This window comes from Prosopis cineraria, unplaced genomic scaffold, assembly GCF_029017545.1.
Source record: "Prosopis cineraria cultivar Desert tree isolate PC_DT_omini unplaced genomic scaffold, ASM2901754v1 PC14, whole genome shotgun sequence".
Classification (NCBI taxonomy): Eukaryota; Viridiplantae; Streptophyta; class Magnoliopsida; order Fabales; family Fabaceae; genus Prosopis; species Prosopis cineraria.
In genome coordinates, this window is record NW_026555345.1 from 28,735,836 (window position 1) to 28,763,313 (window position 27,478).

Genomic DNA, 27,478 nt, shown 5'->3' on the forward strand with positions numbered 1-27,478 from the left:
ATTTGACTAGTAGATCCAACTATAGTCTTTTGCTTCTTTGGGATGCTAAATCTAATAGGTATATGGTTCTTGCAAGTAGCTTTGTTACATGTAAATTGCCTACAACGACTGCACCTAATAGGTTTTTTAAACTTGCCAACCAATAGAATTCGTGTCTTCTTAGGCCTACCAGCACCTCTTTTTGTCTCTGGTGGATCAGATTGTTTCAAGCATTTTACTAGGAATTTCCCAATCACATTGATTACCTAACGAATGAATTGTTGCCCCATATGTGCAACTATATGAATACTTTGTGTAGTACCGAGAAATAAAATTATATGCACAAAATCATTGCTTGCTAATTACTGCACAAGCATGAAAGCAAGGAATCTCTTCAAAATCCCACTTCCTACAACTACAGCTTCTAATCTCCAAGTAAACAATAAAACTAGATTTGCCATGCACTGTAGTGAATTCATTTACATCATTTGACCTACAATAAAAATGCGATACAATATAACAATGATAAGTTTCAACGTCAATATATCAATGATATTCAATAGTATATCAATTAAGATAGGTTCAGTTGTTACCTCCATACGTCTACCAAGCTCTATTTGCTCAGACAACTATTTTTCAGCCCATGGTGTTAGATGAGAAGATATAGAATTAGCATGCATCCTTCGTGTATAAAACCAGTCTTGGAGCTTATTCCTAATAAACTCAATCAATAGTATAATTGGTAGGTCCCTTGCATCATCTAGAGTAGAGTTCATACTTTTTGATATATTAGAAGTCATAGTATCATACCGTCTCCTCATAGAATAACAATGTGACCACTTTTCATAACCCACATCTAGAAGATAATCACGAATGCCAGGTGCCGCTTGATCTAATTTCTTCATCTCATGTTCAAAATCAGAAAACTTATATACCCTAGCATAATGATTGAAGATACCAACAACTGAAGGGTGTTTGAACTTTGTTCTTATATTACCTAACAAATGTTATACACAAATATAATGGGTAGCATCAGAAAATACATTACACACAGCCTTTAGAATACTACTTTTCTTGTCTGAAACAAAGACTAGGTCTTGATGATAGTATGATGCACTCTTCAACTTATACATAAACCATTCCCAAGAAACATCAGTCTTTGAGTCAATAACTGCAAATGCTAATAGAAAGATTGAATTATTTCCATCCATAGTACATGCAATTTGAAGAGTCCCTGCATATTTGTTCCTTAAAAAAGTTCCGTCAATGGATATAATTGGTCGACAATGGCTCCATCCCTCAATAGAAGCAGCAAATGATACAAAGAAATACTTAAAATGACCATTACCGCCATCTTCAATATCAGTAACAGTACCTGTGTCATATTATTAATAATCAGACAACAAAGTAGGATATAAAACATAATTACTGTCTAAATAACACAATATATCTAATTTAGTTACTACTTGAATATATCATTAGTAAATAAATGTATATTAATGATAAATACGTACCAAGATTTGTGTAACTCAAAGCATAGCACAAGGAAGGTAATTGGGTATAAGAGTCCTCTAAACAACCTTGAATTGCTTCCAAAACAAGTTCATTTGCTCTCCATGACTTGTAATAACTAACACCAACTCCAAATTCCTTACGCATGTGCTTAATTATTGATTTCATGTCATTACATTCTCCATCAATGACTTTTTGCTTCACACATTCACTAATGATAAGGCTTGTTGCTTGCCTATGGTCACCACACACAACGTCAACAGTGCAAGTATGGTCCTTTGCATACCCTCTAATGACCCAAACCTGAGTAGAAGAAATTGTTAAGGCCCGTATATACCACTTACAACCATCAACACTACAAGCAACAACAAGCCTTTGACCATTTGATTTTAGAGTTTTGTATTCAAAATTCCTCTTCATAGCTAACAGTTGCAGAACTTTTTGGACTTCTAATTTGCTAAAGAATGTATCTCCCTTCTTAATATCATCTATTTATAAAAGTTCATCAAGTCCACTACAAATCTTGTTGTTGGTAAATGTAAAAGAACATGAAGTTAAGGAACTATCTCCTTCATGGCAAGGTTCAAACACTTCTTGTACGGAAAAAGGTCCATTGGAAATAGAGACAATCAACAGGAAGTTAAATAGATTAGAATTTCTCAACGAATTAAAATACCATATCAAATCATTGTCATTCTTCACCTCTAAAATACTATATGTTGAAATTCCAATATCAAAAGAGACCATCAATTTAACTTCATGACTTGTATTCAACCACAATTTCTTACACACAATTTCCATGACATCAAGATAGGAAGTTGTATCTTCCACAAGCACCTCCAAGTATGAACCATCAACATAACGGTTGTTCAAATCTCATTTTCTATCATAAGAAATTATCAGATTAAGCATCTCCATATCTACAAGATGACATAGTGTTGGTAAGTTAACACTAATATTACTTATCAATGAGATACTATAATATATCAATGATATACTAACGTTAATTAGAAACACGAAAATGCCATACTCCTTCACCCAACTCAGATCAAACTAGGTTTGAAAAAATTACAAACAGCTTAGCTGATCATAGAAAATTAAATACCTGAAATAAAAAATAAAAAGTCATGAACAGTAAGAAAATAATATGTTTTGTGTTCGAAATTCAAGCAAATTGCATGATCAGTGACAACAAAAAATAGATTAGAAATAGGTGATTTACTGATTCAATGGATATATTACCTGAATATATGAAGACAATGGAAATTCGATTATGGATTATTCTTTTCAACATCTAGATAAACAAATACAAGATAATTTCTATTCGATAATGTAGTTTCCTATTCAATCTGATGATAATATCTGGGAAAAACAAAGAATATAAATAGAGAGAGGCAAGCACTATACAATAAGAAACGTTCTGCGAACTCCGGTGAAGATGGTGAAAATAACCGTATGGATGGAGAAATAAAATTAAGGAAAATCAGATCAAAATAACATCAGCTATATCCTATTTTAATAAAAAAGACCGAACAGATTTGAGGACAAAGGAATAAAAACACATTTAATTTATTTTTGAAAGTTGTATTTTTTAAAATATTTTAAAATATTCAAAAACTTCTTCCATAATTTATGAAAGTTGTATTTTTTAAAGCCATTGAGTAAATTTTTCCTTATTTTTTCCTTCCTTCTTTCCTAAATATCCCCCTTCATTAAAACCTCTTCCCTCCACTCCTCATTGCTGCTCCTTTCATTCAGATCGTTACCCATTATTGCGTCTCCCTCCATTCAAATCGTGGTCTCCTCCCTTCGTTCAAATCGTGGTCCTTTGCAATGTCATCGCGTTTTATATATTAATTAATATTTTAGTGTATTTTATATTAACTAATATTTTATTGTATTTTATATTTTTTAATATAAATATTTGCTCTTTATTTTTTTAAAAAAAGTGTTTTCTGTTGTTTAGTGGTAAGCTGTATATTTTTATCCTTATTTTTTTAAAATTCACAGGTCTATTTTATTTAAAATTAAAAAAAGTGAGGAAAAAGATAATTTTAATAAAATAAAGGTATAATTATTTATATATAATTATTTTCTCTCCTCCCATCCTAAACCAAATAAAGTGCCTCCCCTTCATTAAAATCCCTTCCCTTCCTTTCTCTCTACTCCATTAAAATCCCTTTTCTTTCCATCTTCAAACCAACAAAGTGTTAGAAAAGTTATTCCTATAATATTAGTGTAAACATTTTCTTTTTTTATATATCATCCTTAGCTTGCATTTAGATTTTTGTTTTTCATTCAGTTTTGAACGAAAGAATTGAGTTTTATTTACAAGACAATGTTATCTTTTTAAAAATAAATAAAGTAAACAAATTGATGAAATAAGAATCCCAAAGTAAGTTTCATTTGGAAAGAAATAGTCATAGATATTTTTCCTTCTAAGCATTAACTACTGTGCTGAGGAAAATTGTATTTTTCTTACTAGTGTAATTTATTTCCTTATTTTATACTTACTGTTACTCTAATCATAATTGTAATGTTCGAGATTATATATCACACTTAAAATAGAATAACTTTTAAAAGTATTCACACGCATTATAACACAATTTATTATTTATTTTATTATATATATCACAAATAAAAAAGAGATTTAATTTTTCATGGTAACAAAAAAAGATATTTTCTCACTGTATTACAATTTACAAGTGGAAGAAATATTTAAGAAGATCAGGTGTATCATATTATTTATAATTTGTTTAATTAAAATACTCTGAATAATCTAAATTAAAATTTCATGTGATATTTTTTAATTGATTTTATTTTTATAATGGAATGTACATTTAATTTTTTATCTTTTCTTTCTGCTATAATTAATATTATAATTAATTTATATTTAATGTTATCAAAATATTATATTTTTATTAGATAAATTACAAATAATATGATATACTCAATTTATTTAAATATTTTTGTAGACTGTTTGAATGCCACCGTAACATATTCTGACCCAGGTTACCCTCAAACATTAATAAAACGCACAGCTTCTCCGGCGTTTCAAGGAAGCAGTTCACAAGGAGCGCTATCGTTGTGACAGCAGAATCCACCGTGTCCAGTTGAGCCAAACAATTTGAAATCCCCAACGGGCAACGGCTACCTCTACTTCTCATTTACTAATATGTGTGTGTATATATATATATATTTTCGACAGCGAAATAAATTAAAAAAAGAGAGAAAAGCACGAACAGCACTTATCAGTTCCTTACTCTGTACATTCCAGAGCACGCTCTCCGCCTTCATTTGCTGTTTTGCACAGCATTAGTCTTTTTCACGGTTCGAGTGTCTGTGAATCTTGTTTGATTGGGGAAGCCTAGTCTTCACTTCGATGGATTCGAGTCATGCAAAGCAATTCGATCGCTCCGAGGCCGACAAAGCAGGACCGAACCCGGGTCGAAAGGTTCGGGTCGTGGCAAAGGTTAGGGGCTTTGCGTTTCCGGAGGCCGAGGCTCAGAGTGTGTCTTTGAGATCGGCGGACTGGATTTCGGTGAACAAGCCTTCCCGAGAGAGTTCAGAGGGAGTCGCAATCTCCTTCAGGGACCATTCTTCCAGGTACTTCTTCAGTTAGCTTAGGGCAGTGTTGAGGTATAAAACCTTTTCCATCTCTTTGGGGTACTGCTCTTGACCAACGTCGAAATTGAGATTTGGAGTTGAATTTGGCCTTTATTATTTTTTAAGTGAGCACATCGCGGTAATTGGAATTTACAGGATTTAACGTATCACTTGTTCAGTAATGTAACCTCTTTTCACCTGTTTGGGTTATGGCGAACGTTGAAATTGAGATTTGGTGTTTAATTTAGGGTTTGTTATTTGCAAATTGTGCCATTCATGAGAATTGGAACCACAGGTTTTAATATATCACCCATTCGGTTATATAATTATCCATTCAAATGTTGAATTGGAAATCTCTTTGGGAATGTTTTTTTTTTTTTGGAATAAATGCGCATCATATTAGCAACAGCCTACGTCTGATGTCCAGGAATGCTCAATAACCTTTCATCACCGTCCACCTCCATGCAACAAGGCGGGGGTTGAAGTTTGATCAATGGAGCAGAATATATCGGAGTTTCTGTGAGCTAATCTAGCTAACTGATGTGCAATTTGGTTAGCCTAACATAGTTGATTTTTAATAATTACTTTATGACCAACTGTTTTTTTTTTTTTTTTTGGCTGCGGATGAATTTTGGCACAACAACTAGCTCCATCTAATTAAAAAAATCCTTGCCACCTAGCCGTAGGCAAGCCATTATGTCTCACTCATTGTTTTGAAAGATATGCATGGTCATCCCCTGAGCTCTCAATAAACAATAATCTCTTACTAGCTAATCTTTATGGCCGCAGTCGTAAAGAGTCTTACTGGGTGGACTATTGTTATGGGGAAAATGAAGAAAATGACATGATGTATTCAAGAGACGTGAAGCCTCTTATATCTTCTGTCTTTGAAGGCCATAACTGCTCTATTATTGCGTATGGAGCAAGAGGCAGTGGAAAGACTCATGTAATTCAGGTTTGACTCTGTTATTCACCCTAGATCTTTTCATGAACAGATCATGATCGTTAGTTTCTGTTAAATTCTTTTGTATGTGTTTGTACTAACAATTAATAATCCTTTGCTTTTCAAGGGTTCTGCTAAGATACCTGGTTTGTCAGCGCTTGCTGTTGCCGACTTTCTTTCAATGGCAGAACAAAATGGCAAATCCATTGCTATATCATTGTATGAGGTTGATCATCAGGAGCATGCTGTTGATTTATTAAATCCAGAACAACCGGCCATTTTAGTTCTTGAAGACCGAGGCCGTATTCAGTTTAAAGGGCTTTCTCAGGTAATTATTTGGTAACTGGTACTTGCTAGTTCATCAAACGTAAAGAAAGAAAACTTAAAAAATGGCACTGTATACAAGTAATTTTGGAGAGTTTGTGGTTAAGTTTCATGCACTTAAAAATGTTTTGCAGATTCCTGTGAAATCCATTGCAGAGTTTCAGAAAGCGTACGTCACTGCTTATGCTACTCGAAAAGCTGCTGTGAAAAAGGGAAATGACTATGCTCGTAGAAGCCATGTGGGATTAATAGTTCATGTCTTTTCTGATGCTGACGGCATAGAAACTGGTTCTGTGGGCAAAATGAATTTTGTTGACATGGCAGGTTACAATTTTTATATATGATATTTTTTTTTTCTTGGCTATGATTATATTTTTAAAGTTGAGCCCCTGCTTGGCACTTCTATTATCAGGCTATGAGGATGCCAGGAAGAAGAGTTGTGACAGCTTTTGGCTTGCTCAAACTAATAAAATTAACAAGTCCATATATGCTTTATTAAATGTCTGTCACGCTTTGAGCACCAATGAAAGTCGAGTTCCTTATCGCGAGAGCAAACTTACGCGCATGTTACAGGACTCTTTGAGAGGGACTAGCCGAATTTTGATGGTTGTCTGCATGGTAATTTTTCTTATCATGCATTTTTTTTTTCTTTCAAATTTCCGATCCTTATCTTTCTGCTTCTTTTAAATTACTAATTTAGTTTTGGTGTTGGTCTTTATCTATTTTGTAAATATAGAACCCATCTTTTTGCCAAGACACTATCTACATGTTAAGCTTAATATCCCGGTCTTGTCAAGGGATTCATCGAGTGACTGTAGATGCTACAAAGAAAAGTGAAATTTATTCTGCAAGCCAGATGATGCTTACATCTCATAAGAGTAAGGTGCCCAAGAGTGTGTCTTATACGGCCAAAAAACTAACTGGCTCGAGATCACATACATGTGAAAAGAAAACTGATTTGAGAAAATCTGCAGTAAAAGGAAGGTTTGTGGTTAAGTTTCATGCACATTTGGTAACAATCTAAGCTGTTACTCTTTCTTAATATTCATGTCTGGAAATTAATCTTCTTTCCTGTTAATTGAAGGAAATTATTTGATGAAGCATGTCATTCCGCTAAAGCTGAAAAGGTATCCATTACTCTCCTTTCTTCTCTGAAATTTCAAAAATATTTGCCATAAAGATGAAAATGTTGCAATCATTGGGCGGCCCAACTATATTCTTCTCCTTTCTGAGATGCTCTCCGAGCCCACATTTCTGTCCCATCATTGCTACTCCTAAAGCAATCATAGGAAATAGAATAAAAAATGGAGAGGCAAAGAATAAAAATTATATAATATGTAAAAGAAAATTTGATGAACATGTAGATAGTCAGGAGAATCAATTCTGTAAGTGGTCAGAGATATGTATAATATATGAATATAAAAATATGTAAAAGAATAAGTTTCATGAAGTCTTGATCAATTTTAATGCAGGCAAGGTTGTCAGATACCAGTTCTACTGTAGAAACTTCAGTGCAAGAAGAGGTAAAGATTTAAAAAAAAAAAAATCATTCTAATTGATAAATAAGGACTTTGTAAGTGGTGTCGTTCTACCGTGTAAAACTATTATCTTTTGTGCAGGAAAAATTCATTGTACCTGTCACCGAAGCATTATTGCCTTCATCATTGGTAATATTTTTTTATTTCATTTTACTTCATGCTGTAGTTGAAATCTGACATCATAGGTTGATGAGGAAGTGTTTCATGTAGGATAATTCATACATTCATACGTAAATGTTGGGTATCACATGAAATTCAGATCCATAGAGGAAAATATTATTGACTAATCTCCTGGAATCTAAATTTGATCCAAATATTCTTCTGTCCAAAGTCTAAGAAAATTGATGAGAATATTCAATGCAGGACGACTCAGTTTCAGATGCGAGGCATCAAACAGAACTCGTGCTGGAAAATGTAATTAACTACCTTACAAAGTTTATTCAAGCACCTGTTCTTTCTGGAAGTTGATAGGAACATTCTATGCAGGATGACTCAGTTTCAGATGCTAGGTATGAAGCAGAACCCGTGGCAAAAAAGGTATTGAACTGATGCAATGGTCTTATTTATAGAATAGAAAGAGAAAAATTTTTTTGTCTTATTTACAGGTCATCTCATTAAATTTTTATTATAAATTTCTTCATTTAACTTTTATTGAATGTTGGAGAGAGAAAATATATTATTAAAATATATATCTATTTAATAGGGACAAAGTTAATGAGTATTGCTTAACTGATGCAAGGTTTTGCGTTTTGCTTTAATTTGAATTAAAAACAAGGCATAATATAATACTCGTGTTTTTATAGGTTGTCCCTGAGAAAAACGAGGATCGTCGAGAGGAACATACCCCTAATTCTGGCAAGTATGAGAGAGCATTGTCCTCGCACTCTATAGTTCAGGAAGGTAGGTTGAGCGCAGTGGACGACTGGATTAACCAAAAAAAGCTGATCACAACTGCATGTTCCCATGGATTTTTTATTTTTTTATTTTATCATTACAGGTCATTTTGTGGATAAGGAAAACGACAGTTTCATTGCTAATAAAGGTGAATCACCACCAATTAGCGCTCAACTGCGTGAACTGTCAAACAATTTGAAGCTTCTATTATCTTCAACCCCATTAAGCGTGAAGATCCCTGAACAGGACAGCATCATATCACATAACAATCATGTGTCTTCTACAGATATTGTGGAACCAAAAACTCCCGTCACTGAACAAACTCTGGGTGCTACTGATAGATGGAATGTCATGAATGCCAAAAGTCCTTGGGAAACATACAGTGCGCGCAGTTCTGGAATGAAGGTTCGATCATCTAAATCATATCGATTGATCCCTTTCTCAATTGCTTGCTTTGATACTCGAGCATTTGAATTCTTGAATTGTGCTTTATTGCAGAACTCTCTCGTTCATGAATATCTAAGGTTCTTAAACACTGCTAACAAGTAAGTTAACAACAATTCATTCAATGCTTGAACGTACTTTTCTTTGTTATGAGGTGCTCTGGTGATCGTCATAAAGTATTTTACCCCCTCATTTCATATCTCCTGCGACTAAACTGAGATATTCCTTTTTATTTTGTCAAAATAAACAGGGAAGAATTGAAAAGATTAAAGGTCAGGAATGCTTCCCCTTTATATTTGCTAAGATGAATTTTCCTAACACCTCATGAACTGACTTCTCTTCTTCCTTACAGGGGATTGGTGAGAAAAGAGCGACCTACATACTTGAGCTTCGTGAAGAATCTCCTGAACCTTTCAAGAGTGTAAGTCTCTTGCATCAGTTTATTGTTGGGAGAAACTCTACGCCGCTTATATTCCCTGCCAATGATAATTTCTTGGCGGTGAAATTGATATAAAAGTGACATAATTTTGGGATTGCAATCTAACCTTTTCTTTCAACAGCTTGAGGATTTACAGGACATTGGACTTTCAGCAAAGCAGGTGTCTTTCTCTCTCTTGAAACATTTCTTTATATATCATATATTGCAGAGTCTGTCTGTATTTTTTTGGATTGATATCTAACAGAGGGGGTATGCCTATTCTTACTAACCCAGATTAAGGGGATGATGAAACGGGAAGTTGGAGAGCTCTTCAATCAGCCATGAAAGCCTTTTGGGATTAATTTTCCTGTAATTCATTTGATATGTGTATCATCATCTTCTCTGTGATGTATTTTGTTTCCATGTAGATTTGTACTGGCAACCTTAAGTTGCCCTTGTGTTGTGTAAAATTTAACTTGAAAATGATCCTTATTACATTACCATACGAAGTAGAGATAATTGGTATTTGATATTAGAGACAACTAGAAATTTAAATTAGTTTTCAATTCTCTTTTGCGAAAGAAATCTGCATGAAAGTGGGGTGACAAGAAGAATGCATCCTGAATCAAAATATAGTAGAGATGATTCCACTGGTTTTTTATATATTTAAAAAAATATCTGCACGAAAAAGGGAACCATGTAAATTGTTACCATGAAAATTTGAATTTTCATGTCGTTCAATTCCTTTTTAAAAAAAAAGAAAAAGAAAAAAGAAAATTAAGCTCTACATTGGTGAAAAAAAAAAAGGAAATTAAGATTTACATCTACCTTGTCAAGAACAAAAGATACTCCCTTTGTTACAAAATTTGAAGCATTTTTTAAGAGATTGAATATTAAAAATGTAATGTATTTTTAATTTTTTTAGGTATAATCATTGTATTTTTTTTAAACTGTCAATAATGAATAAATAATTTTCTATTTATTTTAAAGTGAAACACCATATTAAATAGGGATAAATATGAAAAGATAGTGTTATTTTGAAGATAAATAACTATTGTATTGAGAGGTATGATTTAATTAAAAAAGATTCATATATTAATGGAGATAGTATATATTAACAAGATTCATATATACATACATACATATATTAATATTAACAAGGGGTCCCATCGAAAAGGGAAGTAAGGGAGAAGAAATGTGGGAGAATGATAATTAGGTCCAGGACATTGAATTAATAATAGTTAAATTCTCGATAATTTTTTTATTTTAAAAAATAAGTTGAAAACTTTAATCTAAATAATTATAAATCCAATAGTTTTAATTGTAAATAGCATTTAAATATCAAAAGTAACTCTTAGATTGTAATAACAATTTTTATTTATAACTATTTGAATTGATATTTACAAATCATTTTGCAACCTAACTATCATTAATTTATTGTAATGTCCTAAAAATTAAACTCTTCACAATTAAGTAACCAAGCATAAATAAGTGGGAATTATGTGATATGTGGTTAAAGGGGATTAATAAGTGTTTTTTGTGTGATTTCAATTATAAATTTGGATCAAAAGTGAAATGGTGTCACTTGGACATCAAAATAAATGAAAAACAAAAGAAGAAAGCCTCTGTGCTATACGCGCACAAAGCCATAATACATGAAGACCCTTCTTTATATTATATGCTACGGCATGTGGGGACAAGCATCACGACGTATAGTACACATTTTGTAGAATTTAGTCACAAATCAATGTCAAAAAACAAAGGAGTAGGAGAGAAAAACAAAGAGAATGAATAGAGCTTTGCTAGGGCACGATTTTGGAATGAATTTAAGAGGGTTTGAAGCTTTAAATCACCTAAGGTAAGGTTCCTAAACCCTTTCCTTCCTTTCTCTTCCATTTTCTCAAAAATTTGAATTAGGATTTGAATGAGGATGAAGATTTTTCAATCTATATAAGTTATAGGTCCATACCTATTTATATGAAACCTTAAAGATTCAAGAGTAGGGGAAACGATGGTTCAAAAGTGAGTCATGTGATTTTTGGTCGGGTCACACCTCACAATTAATGAACTTCAGTAGTTCAGGCACAAAAATAGAGTCCTATTTGATATTATAACTTATGATTTCAATCGGAGGAAATATTAAGGGTATAAGGATAGTTTGATCATGCATATATGTTTATATGATGTGTCACATGATTGTTTAAATTTATGGTAAGTCGTGATAATAAATTGGGTCATTATTACATGTCTGTGTGTTTTGTGGTAACGTACCATGTGACTTGAGATGAAAATTATGAAAATGAGTTAAATGAGGAATGACAATTTCGTGTTACATGTGATAGTACTTATGTTTTGAGAAAATCAACTGCAGTTATGTGTATTTGTTCAATTGATATACAACTGTATAGGGTAAACGTACCTTGATTATTGAGGGACTAAATTCACTCCTCTTTTTTAATATTTTATAGGTTCTAACTTTGGTGCAGAAAAAAAAGCTATAGAGGCTTAGATGTAACAGCCCTTTGGGTCACCACTGCCTCTTTAGGGTCTTTTTCTAACGTTGGACAACACACATGTCACTACATGATTGCCAGCTTTCCCACTGGTGGTACAGTGGTTATTCCTCACCCCACACTCACGGGGGTCTTTTGGAACCTCCCCAAACTCGAACCTCCAACCTCTACTACCTTAACAAAAGTTACCCAAATTTACTATCAAATAACAACATAAATGCTATTACGAACATGCAACATGATGTGTGGCACAAAGAGTGAGAAGCCATAACGCATTGTGCATGAGTCATGGCACACTACTCTATTATTCAGCCTTTGATGTTTTTCAAATGGTTTTGACTCATTTCACTTCTATAAGGTATTCTATGCTTGCGTAACTTTATTTTACTTTGAATAACAGTTTAATAAATAATGTTAATCAATTTTAAATGATGAAAATTTAGGATCTCATTTTTTTAAATTACAAACTTGGCAATCTTCTTTTGGAGTTAATCTCTTAATTATCTTAAATTTAAAATGTTAATCATATTTAATAAATGAGATATTTCATTTATTCTTTTGTCTTTCTTTCAAAACAGATTGGGCCTAGCACCTACTTAGGCATGAAATATATATTTATATATATATATATATATAAATAAAAGTAAGCTCAACTTCGTATCTTCGTAAATCTTAGCGTTAGAACTTAGACATGAAATATATATATATATATATATATATAAGTAAGCTCAACTTCGTATCTTTGTAGATCTTAGTGTTAGAAGCTACGTATGTTTCACCCAAAAAAGAAAGTTAAGCATGTTAAAGTACACAAAATTAATTATCTAAAATTTTCTCTTAATCTTATATATTTAACATTCCTTTATCTAATTAAATTAAAACATCTGAATTGTATATATTAATAATAAAAATTTATTATAAAATACATAATATATAAAATATCTATATGTCGTCATTTAATTTAAATAACTAGTTTCACTATATAAGTTTTTTCAAGTTTAAAATATTAAAATAATGGAAAAAATATTAAAATGACTTAGTTAATTATTATACTATAAACATTTTGAGAAAATGACAAATGAATCCTCAAAATAGGCAAGAGACGAAATAATGATATGAAGTTTGAGTAATTACTCTACGACAAATTGGCTCACTAGTTAAAAAAAAAATATACTCAAAAAATATAGATTAAATTTTTAAAAATTTAGGAATATGGTTAATTTACATTAATATACAAGATATTTATTATTGACACATAGAGTATATATCATTAAAAATTTAAAAATTTACCAGGGGTTTATCATTTGTATATAACAGCATATCATTAACAAATATAATAAATTAGTCATAATGCAAAACATAATAAATGTTAGGTTATTTGTTTGGTTTTCTCTTATAACATGAATTATATATGCAAAAGCCTTATTACTCTAAAGTTTATGGGAACTTATTCGCCGCAATATTTTTTTTTCTGAAAAATTATGCTTCTGACCTTCACAAGGTAATAGTCCCTTTGGACTATAATATAAGACAACTTTTAAAAATCTTACATGGTCCACAATATAAAACATTGAATAACTTTTATATTTATTTTTTTAACTATACCCCTACTTCATTTATTACTTTTGTTAAAAATATCATGCATTTAAATTTTAATTATTATTATCAAGCTTTTATATAGGGTATAAATGAAAAGATATAGATATTTTTAAGAATTTAATATTTTAACTAACATTATTCATAAATTGTGAATCAGCTAATTATAAATGAAGTATATTATGATCTAAAGCAAGTAAAAAGTTTTCTTAAAATCTAAATTCAAGTCATTAAAAACACATGTAAAATTGTTAACATAAGAGGCATAGTTATATTGCCTAACTAAATTAAAATTATGACCGATTGTATTGTTAATATTTATATTGAGGGTGTTAATTATTAAGCTAAGACGGTTAATCATTAAATTGAAGTTGTTAATATAAGAAATGTCTTACTTCTTTTTTTGGTCAACATCTTGTTGCATGACTAAACTAACAAACACACTTCTTATATTAGCAACTTTAATTTAAGTATTGCCAGCTATTATACTTTTAATTATTCTACCTAGGGTTAGAAATGTAATTTTGAAAAAATAAAATTTATGCAAAGTAATTACATTCATTATCTGTTTATTTTAATGTAATTTATTTGCGATCCTCTCAAAAATATTTATCACCTTTTCAGTACTGAAATTTTAAGATAAATCATATAAAAATCAAATATAAATTTTTTAATTTAATTAACAAATTAGAAATTTGAAAATCAAAACTAGCTTTCAAATTAAAATTGAAAGTATTATAGCTAAAATAATTCTTTTTCCAAAAAATTCTGTCAAACTTTAGGTCACATTTAATTATTAAATAGAAATAAAATAAATTAAATTTAAAAAATAAATATAAAGATGAAATAATTAAAAAGAATAGCAAACTACATTTATAAAAAAAGTGGATAATTTATTTTATAAAATTAAAAATTATAATTTATGAAATTATTAATGAATGTAATGATTTTCATATTTATAATATATATTAATAATTTTATTATATTTATTATAAAAAATAATTTATTTTTAAATTAATTTTTTTAATTCATTTCATTTGTTCCTTCCTATGCCAAACGTGATCGCAGTCTTTAGCCCAAAAAAAAAAAAAAATCCACCTTAGTCACGCGTGACATGAGCGCGTGTATGAGCTTTTGCGATCGTGAACCCCTACTACAGAGGAGAGAGGCTTCTTCCTCTTCTACATTGGCCAGCCTTCGAATTTTGTTACAACTCATCTCTGCGTTCCACCGTTTTCGTTAACATTTATATTCTTTATTTTCTTCCCGAACCTTCTCGGTCGATCACTCTCTTGCTCGCATTTTGTCGTCCGTTTTCCTTCCATCTAAACACTCTGAATCTCGTTGCCGCCGCTTGTGTTTCCTCAGCGTCGGAGAATCTCCTCTGCCTAGAGGGGATCTTTTTATCGTATTCCCTTTTTGGTGCGTGATCTACTATCGCACTTCTTAGTTTCTCAAGAGTATTGGCCTATTGGATATCATACTCGATCGCCGATCATGTTTTTCGGTGTCCTTTGTTCTTGGTTTGTTTTAATCATGTTCTCCTACCAGTTAAACTTTTGTTCTACTTGAGGAGGGAAGAGAAGAATGAATATATGATGTTCGTTTTTAATTTCCTTTTTAGGATGAGGAGGGAATTGTGAAAGATCGTGTTTACTGTGTTCAATACTGTGTCATTTCTTATTATCGTCAGCTGGATTCTATTGGCAAAAATGCTATGAGAATCATTTAGGTATGCTGTTTTATTGTTGTTGTGATATATAGATTGGCATCTTTATGTTTAAATGTAGTTTGTAGATCTAAAATTTCAATTTGCCAGAATTTCACAAAGCCTAGTCTGTCTGAAGAGTTTGATTCTTAGAATGGATGAAGGATTCAGTTCTTGGCTCTTTTTCCTTTGTGTTTCCATCTGAGTTGGTATGTACCGAGATATCTTGGAGATCCGTGCTATCCGGCGTGCGCTTTAGTTTTTAGGTCTATATTCAAGGGAAGCAGGAAAGTGAGGGCGACTTGCATTGTGCTGTTTCCTTGTTTCTGTAAGATCATAATTATTCGTTCAGGGGCAATGTTTTGATTCTAGCATTAGTCTAGCTGTTTATGGCATGTTGTTTCTATTTGCTCTCTGTGTCTATGCCTCACTTGTATTTGTTCATTTTGATTATTCATACCTCACTCGTAAGATCACTTATATTTTGATTTATCAAATATGAAAGTGTTCATAGTTGTTCATTTTTGGTTTCTTTTCTCTCTCTCTCTGTATGTCTTATATTTAGGTGCAGTCTCATTTTTACATGTTCTATTTTTATGCTATGTGCAGTGGACTCTTGTGGAGGTGCTTGGATAAGCTTTGGCGCAGGTAGATGCCAGTTGAAAAACACAAGGTTTTTGGTACTTCAGATGTCATGAAAGCAGAGGATGGAAATGACTCCTTAGATACCATAATCAGAAAGGCAATTGGCAGAGAACCTTTTCTTTCTGTTCCAAGGGCTAGTGACAGTCCAGTCCAGTGGATACAATTACTTCATGCGTTAGATCAGCAAGGTATTTGCTGATATCTTTCAGGTTCAAAAAATAATCATTTTTTCGGGGGTACAATTTCAAAAGCACACAACTGAGCGCAATTTGTATACATTTAATGTGTATTGCATCAAGGAATGTGTCAACCTTGTCTATGTAATGTTTTTGCAAAAAAATGCAGCAGTTTATACTCTTGAGGCTATCCCCGTCTTTGCCCTTGCTTCTTCCAGGCTGGCATGGAGTGATATGTGGAATGCGTCATACTTAGTTCTGGCGCCCTGTACTGGTGCATGTATTTCAAAATTTACTTATTCTGATTTTACTGCTCACTTATTTGACAGAACCGCCAGGCTGGCCTTTGCTCTCTCCTCTGAAGGTTCAGTTGCAGAAGTGTGAAAAGTGTTCCCGAGAATTCTTGTCTACAATTAATTATAGAAGACATATACGTGTTTACCATCGGTTGAAAAAGATTGATAAGGTTTCCTTTATATGTTATGAATATAGTCAAGATTGATAAGGTTTCCTTCATATGTTAAGAATTTAATCAAACATCTATATATAATTAGTCCAATTTTGTTGTTTTTGTCAGTTTTATATTCTTTCAAGTTAACTGGATGAAAGAACAGCATATTTCTGATCCTTATTTTTGTGTTGTTTGCATATTGTAGGATTCTACAAAAAATAGAGATCTGTTAGGAGCATATTGGGATAAGGTAATTTTTTTTTTTTAATCCTTGTGATGCTTCCTTTAATTGTAAAAAAAACTTGTTTTGATGAGCTTATATATACATGATTTGTGTAGCTATCAGTAGAAGAGGCAAAAGAAGTTGTATCATTCAAGAATGTAATGCTGGAGGTATTATATTTTTGCTCTTTACATAATATTTTATTTGTAACATGAAGTTATTTAAATGAGTCCACCTGCATATGAAACTGCTGATATGTCAAACATATGGAGTGAAAATGGATCTCGTTTCTTTGTTCAAGCAGTACATTCCTGTGCATATTTTTTTTCCTGTATCCTATGTTTATGTTAGTTTTGTTAGCTGCATTTGTTTACAGTTCTTTCTAATTTCTATATTAGATCGAAAACTATTCTTGTTTGTTTGGAAGACCGTAGCTTCCTTTCAATCGTGAAAGTGAATTCTAAAATGCCTTGGCCGTCATTTGTTCTCTCTAGAAATATTCTTAATCATATATTTTTTTTCATTAAGAATATTCTTGAAGAGGTCAATATGTCCACACTAGTAAATGAATAAGAACTCCAGATGCAGATTGAGTATTTTAATAGCAAAAAATAAAAGATAGATATGCATCATATCTCTTTTAGTTTCTCTATTTAATTGTTTTATACTTTTCCAATTTCTTTAGTTTTTGTATCTTGCTTTTTCTTATTGACAATGTTTTCTAGGAAGTTCCAGGGTCTTCTATGTTAAAAGCGCTGACGACTCTTGTTCGGAAACAAGGATTTTCTTCACTTCCACAGAATTATCTGAAGGCTGGTTCTGCCCTTTTGGTATGAAGCCTCATTGTCTAGTTTATAAACTATATTTTCTAACTAGTATAGATCCTGTGTATTGTATGCAATTTGAGAAAGGAATCACACTTTTCATGGTTTATAAAGAGATTGGCTTATTAGTTTTTATATTATATATAACTTACACTTTATGCTCTGTTTAATTTAATATAAGAATATAAACATGGTGGATGAGGAGGCTTTCACGGAGGTGGAACTCTCACACATGGTGGCAGCCCCATTCCTTTTAATTTATAATAACATGACAATGCAGATTGACTTCAAACCTCAATTATAAACTCCTAAAGATAATGACAAAGGATAATTAAGACTCTTGAATAATGATAAACTCCAATATTCTTGATAATGATGCACTTAAACACCCAAGAAACATAAACTCTGAATCGATTAGGAGTTTTGCTTGAACAGTTCTCTACATGCTGAATACACATTTACATGGATGCACGCACACATTTACACATATATTTTCTAATTTTAATTTTAACATTTTCTTTGTTCATTAATGTTTTATAATCGAATTGTTTGCAGGATATTGTTCAAGCAAGATCTTCCATTCTTTCTATATCTTCCAAGGAGTTGTTCAGTATCCTTGATAGTGCCAGTGAAAAAACATTTTTATGTGGGGCAGCAGTGTCTATGCAAAAATATATTTTTGATGGAGAGCCAGGAAAGATTGGCCTTGAACCAAAAAACCTAGTTGCTTGTACTAGTTTCTTGCTAGAACAGAAATTGGTAATTTCTTTTGCCCTCTGTTTTCATATACTTCCTTCGTTAAAAAATGTAAGGCATTTTTAACTGAATCATATCCTTCAATAAAGTAATTAATTGTCTTCAAATTAACACCATCTTTTCATATTGGCCCCTATTTAATAGGGTCTTTCACTTTAAAATAAATATAAAGAGATTTGTTTGTTAGGGGCACTTTTGAAAAAAAAAAAAACACATTAATTACACCTTGAAATATTAAAAATGCTTTACATTTTTTAAAATTTAAATTCTCAAAAAATGCCTTACATTTTTTAACAAATGGAGTAACTTCTTTCCCTCCTTTTGTCCTCACTCTCACTTGCCTATGAGGTGCTTTATGTATTTAACTTCAAAAGAGCACTTTCAATGGAAGGCCTTAGAAGGGCAACTAACTGTTTGTTTAGATGTGCATGATATGTAGATAATTCCTGAATAATTAATAATTGATAGATTGTTCATGAATGATATTGGATAAGTATTTTTTTTATAATATCTGCTTTCAGCTGTTGCTGGATATCAAAACCCCCCCTGGGGGGGTCAAGGAGGGGGATTTAGTGAAGTATTTATGATATATTTCCAAAATGTCTTTCATGCAATTATAACTCAATTTATTGGGAATATCATCTTTGACTTTATGACAGAGGTTAATAGCTTTAATTAAGGCTAGATTTGGAATGATAAGATAACTTAAAAAAAAAAAAATTCTAGACCATTAACTAAGTTAATCTTTTTTTTTTTTTAAAATTGTGTGATTGTCAAAAGAATCTTATATTATGAACTGGAGGCAGTGCATTTTAAATGTATGCCTGTAAATGAAGCAGTCATTCCATCAGATTTTCTTTCTTATTTTATTTGATTTGATGATACATTTTTACTGGGAGAAACTCTCAGTCTTTAGGGCTGCTCACAAGCATTGCAATTCAAATGTAATTTCTCATTTTGGTAATCGAGCCTTGTATGTGGCTAATATTAAGTGGCAAGATTTGGTTTTGATGGAAAGAGAGGTGCCTGTGAAATTTGAGGTCATGGTGTAAATTTGCACATAACCATAGACAAACATCCACCTCGCCTCTATTGTAAGAAATTTGAAAAATAATAAATTTATCAATCTCAGTCCTTGATTGTAATTAATTTACTCTGTGAAGCTTCTGAATTTTTCCAGTTATCTTATGATTGATTATGAATTCCCTTTCACTTAGGTAACAGCATGGCTTGCTGACAAGGAAGCTGAAGCATTAAGATGCCAGAAACTGCTAGTGGAGGAGGAAGAAGCTGCTCAGAAAAGGTACCTGAAGCGTTTTAAGTTTTTTTACCAGCTTTCACTGTGATTTCACCTGTTATGTTGTGTATATGTGTTTATTACTTGAAGTTAGTTCTCAATGATCAGCCATTAGTAAGGCTTGATGCTTAGTTTGAGTTTTAGGTTCTGGAGCAATATTGTAAGGGTATCGTCTTTTGATTCTTGTCTCTTCTTTGAAATGTGGGGGAGGTTTGGTGGTATGCAACTGCCAGGATAATACAATTTGTTAGTCTATCCTTTTATTTTCTTCTCTTTTGGTGTTTAACTTCTTGATTGAGTTATAGGTGCTTTATTGTTCCCTGCTTTTAAAAATAATTATTTTGGTTTAATGAAATATATGATGGAGCCTCAGTTTATTTTTTCCCCAGTGGTGAATCAACCATCAAGGAAGTTTATCAGAACAAAAGAAATAGTATCGCTATGAAGAAACCATTAATAAAACAATTCTACGAGGGGTTACACTTATAGGCCCTTACTTCAGGAGAGAAATAAACCACTTTATGAGTGAGTGAAAAATAGTGGACTAAAAAGCTTGGGGACGTCACCAAGCAGCACAAAATTACGTTGCATATTGTTTGCATATACACCAGTCCATCCCTGCAAACTGAACTTCACATTGCAACAAATTAATTTAGATGATGGTAAATTTATCTTCTGTTCAGATATTTGTTTGTTTACCAAATATATAACAAGATATGAATAAAAAAAATCTTTTTTCTTGAAAACTTGTCATTTATGTTATAGGACACTTTGTTTAATTATGTACTCTACGGTTTATAGACAAGCTGAGTTGTTTCATTATGTACTCTACTGTTTACAGACAAGCTGAGATCTTGGAGAGGAAACGCCAGAAAAAGCTTAGGCAAAAGGAACAAAAGGCTAGGGGGCAAAAGCTTGAGGATGAGGCAGAAAGGAAAAAGACTGGTAGCAGTTCAGCAGCGGACAGTTCATTAGCAGAAGCATTTTTGGATACATGTGACTCTGGAGAACTTAATCCAGATACATTTACAGGCCATGGTCCTTCACTACCTGTGCTCTTCCATTGCACAGACGCTAATGAAGTCATGGATGGGGGTTCTCTGTCATTGTATGGTTGTGGCACTGATCAGAACATTGAACAAGAGACATCCCAAGGACATGCTTGTCAACACCTTGTGGTTGCTCAACCAAAACCACAATGGGCTGTAGCTAATGGTTTTCATGCAAATCATAACTCTCAAATTTCCAAGCCTGGAGTCATCCAAAAGTATGGGACCCACCGCGAACAAAAGGCTAATTCCATGCTTAATGGTAACAAAGTATGGAGCCGAAAGCCCAAGCAAAGTATTATTGGGGTACATTCAAAAGCCAGACTAGAGAAAGAACCAGATGAGGGTAAAAACCGTGAAGTTTTAATTGGATCAATATCTGTTACTCTTGGAAATAGCAGCCAATCAGAGGATAATCTGGTAGCGTCTGGAGAGGACCGCATGGGAGGGAATTTAACGAACAATAGGAATGCTCAGGAGAAGCCAGTCAAACCTGATTCTGGACAGATCAGTAACAATCGATTAACAGTTAAGGCTGTTAAACTTTGGAGGCCAGTTACTCATCATGGAACTAAATATTCATCACCACTTCACAGTGCTGGTCCAGAAGCTCATGCAATAGATGATCAAAATTTGGCCGATCAAAATTCTCTGAGGCCATGTGACTTGGATAATAGTGATAGTTTTGAGAATAATTCCTTCCATCTAGAGGGTCAAGTTGGTCCAGGAAACTTGCGGTATTCCAGTCAAGCTGCCAAAGCCTTTCTTGCAGAAAGTAAGCTTTGCTACTTGCTACCTACCCATTTTTCTTTGTTCTTCTACTCCACTAAAACACTGACCAAATAATTGGCCTGGTTTTCACATTCTTTGATTTAATCTAGTACAATTATCATGCAGGATGGAAAAAAGCTATTTTGTCAAACCATGTGAAATTGGTTCTTTCACCGGACTCTGAACCTCCTAGGTGCATGGAGGTACAAGATTGTGAACTAGCTGCATGCCAATCTTCAAATATTGACAAATGCTGCATTCTTGCAAGTGCAGAGATTCGGCTGCCCGCAACCTCATTTAAATCCAAAATCAGAATGAAGCCCGGAAACGGTGTTAAGATAAAGTACATTCCCAAACAAAGAACAGCTACTTGATAGGCAGGAAGAAGGAAGAAAGTGGATTAGTTCGTCATACAGATAAAGATTTGCTGTTTGATTTCTCGCCGTTAATTTCCTCGCTGAGGTTCCAGTTTTACTGATGGTCATCTGTCAGAAAATTGAAGGTAAGTATTGCCGGAAAGTCTTTTTACATTCCGTCCTTCCCCTTCAGAAGATGGCAATATCATAGGAGATTGTGCATTTAAGCCCTTTCTCCTTGCGGTTTTACTTTTATGGCATAGGAGATTGAGAAGGCAAGTACTTCTACCTTGCCTGGTTATTACCAATTTTTTGTGTAATCAATCTGTTGAGTTACTAGGGTTCGTTCTTTCTTTCTTTCTTCGTTTTTTTTTTTTTTCACATAGGTGTTTCCCCCTGGACATAATCTTCAAAATTTAATTTATCCTTTCCCTTTTTGGTAAAATTGTCTAAATTCATGTAATAATTCTATTTTTGAGATAATATAGAGATCCCCTCCCCAGTTTTGTGACTTGTCATTGTCCTTCTGAAGTTTCAGTGTGGATTATTAAGGCCACATTCTCTCCAACTAGATTTATTCCCGTGCATCGATACTTTAATATTTAAAAGATAAAAATAAAAAACAATTTATTTTTGTATACTCAAAATCAAAATAACATATTTTGTTAAGGGTAAATTGGCCTACTTGCAAAAAAAAAAAATTTATACCCAAAAAATATGGATTAAATGTTTAAAAATTTAAAAATATGATCGATTCATATTGATATATAAAGAATTTTTTATTAATATATAAGGGGGGTATCTCATTAAAATTAAGGAGACATAGTTAAATATTTAGTTTTGTTAAAAAAAAAATTCAAGTTACCTTTATTAAACGTATATTTAAAAGATGATTTTTATTTTATATGTAATTTTTTCCTCAATTAAAAATATATATTAAAGGGTAGAATTTTTCATGCAAAAAAACTTATCAAATGGAATTGCTTATAGAATATGATTGCGGATTGATGGTAGTATTATTTATCAATTATATGTATTGCATGGTAAAAAAAAAATTAAATTAAGAAAAGTTTAAAAAGTGCACGTAGAAAGTACAATTTTTGTTTTCAAACTTTTTATTTTATACCTCCAAAAAGGTGCCCTCAATTAACAATCGGATTAGTTTGGGTTAAAAACTTGGAATATCAGAATGCACGTAAAAAAAAATAATTCTATTTTATAAATTAAAATTTAAAATTTACGTGTTACCTACCAAAAATTAATATATGAATTAATTTTTTAATTTTTTTTACCCATGCACATATTGAAAACATTAATAACATATCCCATAAATATTAAAAAAATTATATAAAAAATTTGTCACTCTATGTATGTTAAAATTGTAAAGAATAATTTATTATTCTAAAATGTGTTATTCACTCATAAATTAAAATTTAAATGATAAAAAATTTATTTTTAAAATTTTTATTTATTTTTATATTTTTATCTATCATATATTATCTTATACATATAAAAAAAATATAATCAACACATTATAGGTTTTTTACATATCATTTTTACTACAAGCTACACATGATTCTTCAACTTACAGTTTTTTTTTTTAAAAAAATAAGCCAGTGTTCATCCCATATAAATTTATTTATTTTATAATTTATTATCTTGTATATTTTAAAAATAAAATTTAAAAATTATTTTATGTAAAATTTGTTATTTAATGTGAGTTAAGATTTGAAACAATAAAAATTATTCATTAAATTATACACATATTTTTTTATAATTTATATAAATTAAGTTCATAATTTCATTGCAATAAAAAATTCTATTTTATAATTTATTATTTAAATTTATTTTTTATAATACAATTAATTATCTTATACATATATAAAATATAAGCAATAAATGATAAGTATATCTCCTTCCTCTACAAAGAATATTAGGTTTTATACTATCTTTTATCATGAGTCTCAAATTCACAAATATTTTTTATTATGGGTGTGACACCTTTTTTTTTGTTAGGGTCCCACAATAATTATTTTTTTTCAAAAAAATCATGATTATTGCTCATTCAAGTGATGCACTTTACATACACACATATTCTTCGACAGAGATAAAAAAATATTTGAGGTATAACATTTCATAGTTGAACTTTGATTGTTAATATGAATTATTTTATACATATTTTGAATTGAATTTATGATCAATGATTATCGTTCTTTACAATGGCAAAAAGAAAAAAGGATTATCGTTCTTTACTTTTATGCTGTACATGAATACTCAGTATGATTGGAAAAGAAACACCAAGGCTCATTTCTTCTGTGAATAAAAAAGGAACACCGGATATCAGAATTTAGAGCATTATATATATTGTCAAATTCAGATCATAATAAAATATCGAACACTTGTGAGCCATTAGTTGATACAAAAAACGCTGAACACGTAGCAAGCCAAGTGAGAGGACAAATGTCACAAGTAAACCTACCGATATATCTGAACCCACGACACCTGTCACATTTACCTCGCACCACGTTCCACCTGTCCCTCCCCTTCACCACATATATCCTGTAACATTATCTCCCTCTTGTCACCCCCAATTTCAGTTTTTTTTTTTTTTTTCCCCCTGCCTCCTTCACTTTCCTCTACACTACTCTTTTTCCTCATTCTAATCAAGTTTCTTCAGTATAACCTTCTGATAGGTTGTTAATCTTCTCTGCAATTATCTCTTTTCAGAACCAGAGAAAAACCCTAGTTCCCTCAATTACCCTTCATCGTGGTCTCGATTTTCACAGGGGAAAAAAAAATGTCAGGCGGGGTTGGTCCAACTGGGTCTGATATCACCTTCCCGAAAGAGCAAGAAGCTATTCACGAAGAACACCAAGAACCTAATCATTCCCTGAAACCCCCCAATATGAAGTCCACGTTCCTGTCTTTCCCTCAACTCAATTCGCTGGCAGTGATTGTAATCCTAGCCTCGAGTGGAATGGTAAGCCTCGAGGACTTGTCCTTCCTCATCTTCTCCTTCATATACCTCTTCTTCATCTCCAAAGTAGCCTTCCCTTCAAAACCCAACGCCACTTACCCCCAAATCTTCAATCCTAAGAACAAGCTGCTTCGTCTGTACATCAACATAGGGGCAATCGTTGGACTCTACGGCCCAATAGCCTACATATTGGAGGGCACCTATGAGGGTGATAAGGAAGGAATAAAGGCTGCTTCACCTCATTTGTTTCTCCTGGCAAGTCAGATCTTCATGGAAGGGATAGTGTTCACAGGGGGGTTCTCGCCTCCGAGCAGGGCTTTTGTGCCTGTGATGTATAACTCTAGGAGGCTCTTCACCATTGTGGATTGGCTCAGGACTGAGTTCTACAAGGCTGAAGCACAGCAGAGTGGGTCTGATACGAGAGTCATGGTGGGTAGGGTTCTTGCTGTGGCTAATATGGCGTTCTGGTGTTTTAATCTGTTTGGGTTTCTTTTGCCTGTTTATCTGCCTAAAGTCTTCCAGATGTATTACTCGGGGCATAAGGAGAAAGTGTGATTGAATTAGAGTCCTTGTGTGAGATCAGGTCTTTGTGGCCCAAAATTTGCTTGGTGGCCTATGATGTAGCGTCATGTACATAAATATTTAATTTATTTACTTTTAATTGAAAATAATGGCAATGTCGAGGATTGATGAAGGGAACAATGAAATGTGTGTTTGATCTATGCAAAGACATGAAGATATGTTTCGATCCTCCAATACCATTTGAGATTGATGTGGCTGGCATCAATGTACCAGAAAAAAGGAGGATATGGGCGGATAAGATAGGTAGATATTTCTGTGGAATAAGAATCAACAGCATCAACTTTGGTTCAGGTTTTACGCATATGCTCCATTGGGTAACTGAATTCTTATTACAAAGGAGGATAGAGAAAGGACACAAGTGTTTGGTGATTTGAACTTGGTCTTGGTCCCTTACAACGATAGCTAGCCTCTCGCTACGCTCAACGCTCCATCTGTATTAATTCTCATTATCATCTTTTTAATATATTGATATTAAAAAAAAATATATTATGAACTATTGATGCATCTTCTAGCACAGTATTAGTGAGGAAGTTTCGGAATAATTAATTGAATTCGAACATCTGCCATGTGGCTCCAAAAATGTGACTTCTGTCACCGAGGGGAAAAAAAAAAGCTCATGGGACATCTTCCCTTGAAAAAATTAAGAGAGAATTACTTTAAAATCTAGATAATTAATTATTCTTAAATTCATTGACAATTGTAATAATTTAGCCTGAGAGAATGACAGCTTTTAATGACAACTTGAGTGGGATTTATACATAATTCTTTCAAAAAATAAACTCACCGGACATGACATCTGCCCCTGAAAAATTTTAATATTAGATTTGGATGATAAACTTTTTTAATGGATTTGCAAATATAACTTTTAATATGATTATCATGTGGTTTTTTTAATAACTTACCATTATATTTTACAACGAGATTATCCTTGTCTTACTACTTTCGTCCAAATTATAAGTTCAATAATAATAATTTATAAATTTATTTTTTCAGTATACTCTAAAAATACTTTTACTTTGATATACTTTTGAATTTATAATTGAAAGATAATATTAAAAAAAATATTATTAATAAAAGGAAAAATGTACTTGGTTTTTAAAGTTTTATTCAATTTTAAATTAGATTCTTACAATTTATTTTATTTTAATCAAACCTTTATAATTTTATCTATTATATATATTGGCCTGAAGGTTAAAATTAATAATAAATTATTAAAAATTTTATAAAAAAATACTTTTTGAGTTTGGTTAATACTTTTAGCCAAAATTGAAAAAACAATTGATTTAATTCACTTTTTTATTCTTTTATTATAATTTTTTATGAAAATTATATATATATATATATATAATTTAAAAGACAACCTAATTACATAAATTTTGAGCTATAAAAATTATGTAATTAATTTTAAAGTTATATAATAAGTTCTTAATTGTTTTTTTAAAATAAAAAATAAAAAATTTAAGGATTTTAATTTTTGGAGACTAAAAACTTTAATTAGTTAAACTATAAGAGCTCAATTAAAATAAAATAAACTATAAGAATTTAATTAAAAATTAAGTAAAAATTTAAGGACTTAGAGATATGTTTTTTCTTAGTAAAATTATATTTTTATTTTTCTTATATTTTGGGAGCCCTTATTTTTGTTGTCTTATATTTTGGAAAACTTTAATTTTATTGTTTTATATTTTAAGATAACAAAATATTTTTAAAATTATTTTAAAAAAATATACTTACAAGTTGTTACAATTTTACTTAATTTTAAATTAAATTTTTATGGTTTATTTTATTTTAATCAAATTTTTATAATTTCATCTATTGACTACTTAAATGTTAAAATTAGTAATAAATTATTAAATTTTACAAAATAAAAAATACTTTTGAAGTTTGTAGAAAATT

General features: G+C 31.6%; 4 protein-coding genes across 10 annotated transcripts; 3 read left to right on the forward strand and 1 right to left on the reverse strand.

The window, feature by feature from the left end:
• Positions 1-327: 327 nt before the first annotated feature.
• Positions 328-1,911, reverse strand: LOC129292447 (uncharacterized). Its single transcript, XM_054929998.1, has 4 exons — positions 1,494-1,911; positions 1,097-1,354; positions 790-976; positions 328-472 (listed from the first exon to the last, which is right to left on the reverse strand). Exons 1-4 carry the CDS (start codon positions 1,909-1,911, stop codon positions 328-330), a joined length of 1,008 nt encoding a protein of 335 aa, XP_054785973.1.
• Positions 1,912-4,704: 2,793 nt separating this feature from the next.
• LOC129293412 (kinesin-like protein KIN-10C) lies at positions 4,705-10,216 on the forward strand. Of its 2 annotated transcripts, none has more exons than XM_054931359.1 (18): positions 4,705-5,097; positions 5,887-6,052; positions 6,168-6,368; positions 6,499-6,688; positions 6,777-6,982; positions 7,101-7,348; positions 7,449-7,491; positions 7,837-7,887; positions 7,984-8,031; positions 8,266-8,316; positions 8,389-8,439; positions 8,706-8,802; positions 8,900-9,201; positions 9,295-9,341; positions 9,491-9,512; positions 9,593-9,661; positions 9,801-9,839; positions 9,953-10,216. In XM_054931359.1, the coding sequence occupies exons 1-18, from the start codon at positions 4,874-4,876 to the stop codon at positions 10,001-10,003; spliced, it is 2,106 nt and encodes a 701-aa protein (XP_054787334.1). In that variant the 5' UTR covers positions 4,705-4,873; the 3' UTR covers positions 10,004-10,216. The 2 variants fall into 2 exon arrangements, with proteins under 2 accessions (XP_054787334.1, XP_054787335.1); XM_054931360.1 differs by lacking the exon at positions 4,705-5,097 and adding an exon at positions 5,519-5,649.
• Positions 10,217-15,049: 4,833 nt separating this feature from the next.
• On the forward strand, positions 15,050-22,536 carry LOC129293016 (uncharacterized). Of its 6 annotated transcripts, none has more exons than XM_054930806.1 (12): positions 15,052-15,189; positions 15,392-15,499; positions 15,587-15,803; positions 16,085-16,308; positions 16,626-16,762; positions 16,953-16,997; positions 17,087-17,140; positions 17,696-17,800; positions 18,350-18,553; positions 19,768-19,853; positions 20,689-21,671; positions 21,794-22,536. In XM_054930806.1, the coding sequence occupies exons 4-12, from the start codon at positions 16,128-16,130 to the stop codon at positions 22,039-22,041; spliced, it is 2,043 nt and encodes a 680-aa protein (XP_054786781.1). In that variant the 5' UTR covers positions 15,052-15,189; positions 15,392-15,499; positions 15,587-15,803; positions 16,085-16,127; the 3' UTR covers positions 22,042-22,536. The 6 variants fall into 6 exon arrangements, with proteins under 6 accessions (XP_054786778.1, XP_054786781.1, XP_054786776.1 ...); XM_054930805.1 differs by having other exon boundaries at positions 15,152-15,290; XM_054930801.1 differs by lacking the exon at positions 15,587-15,803.
• A 2,050-nt stretch (positions 22,537-24,586) lies between these two features.
• LOC129293304 (uncharacterized) lies at positions 24,587-26,078 on the forward strand. Its single transcript, XM_054931188.1, has one exon. It carries the CDS (start codon positions 24,821-24,823, stop codon positions 25,553-25,555), a length of 735 nt encoding a protein of 244 aa, XP_054787163.1. The 5' UTR covers positions 24,587-24,820; the 3' UTR covers positions 25,556-26,078.
• Positions 26,079-27,478: the final 1,400 nt, after the last annotated feature.

Coding starts and splice junctions, on each gene's coding strand:
- LOC129293412 (XM_054931359.1), top strand. CDS start 4,874: ATGGATTCGAGTCATGCAAAGCAATTCGATCGCTCCGAGGCCGACAAA. Junction 9,202..9,294: donor CGCGCAGTTCTGGAATGAAG/GTTCGATCATCT, acceptor GCTTTATTGCAG/AACTCTCTCGTTCATGAATA. Junction 9,513..9,592: donor AAGAATTGAAAAGATTAAAG/GTCAGGAATGCT, acceptor TCTTCCTTACAG/GGGATTGGTGAGAAAAGAGC.
- LOC129293016 (XM_054930803.1), top strand. CDS start 16,128: ATGCCAGTTGAAAAACACAAGGTTTTTGGTACTTCAGATGTCATGAAA. Junction 17,141..17,695: donor TCAAGAATGTAATGCTGGAG/GTATTATATTTT, acceptor AATGTTTTCTAG/GAAGTTCCAGGGTCTTCTAT. Junction 19,854..20,688: donor GAAGAAGCTGCTCAGAAAAG/GTACCTGAAGCG, acceptor TACTGTTTACAG/ACAAGCTGAGATCTTGGAGA.
- LOC129292447 (XM_054929998.1), bottom strand. CDS start 1,911: ATGAAGAGGAATTTTGAATACAAAACTCTAAAATCAAATGGTCAAAGG. Junction 977..1,096: donor GTTTATGTATAAGTTGAAGA/GTGCATCATACT, acceptor AACATTTGTTAG/GTAATATAAGAACAAAGTTC. Junction 473..789: donor TGTTATTCTATGAGGAGACG/GTATGATACTAT, acceptor TTTTTATTGTAG/GTCAAATGATGTAAATGAAT.
- LOC129293304 (XM_054931188.1), top strand. CDS start 24,821: ATGTCAGGCGGGGTTGGTCCAACTGGGTCTGATATCACCTTCCCGAAA.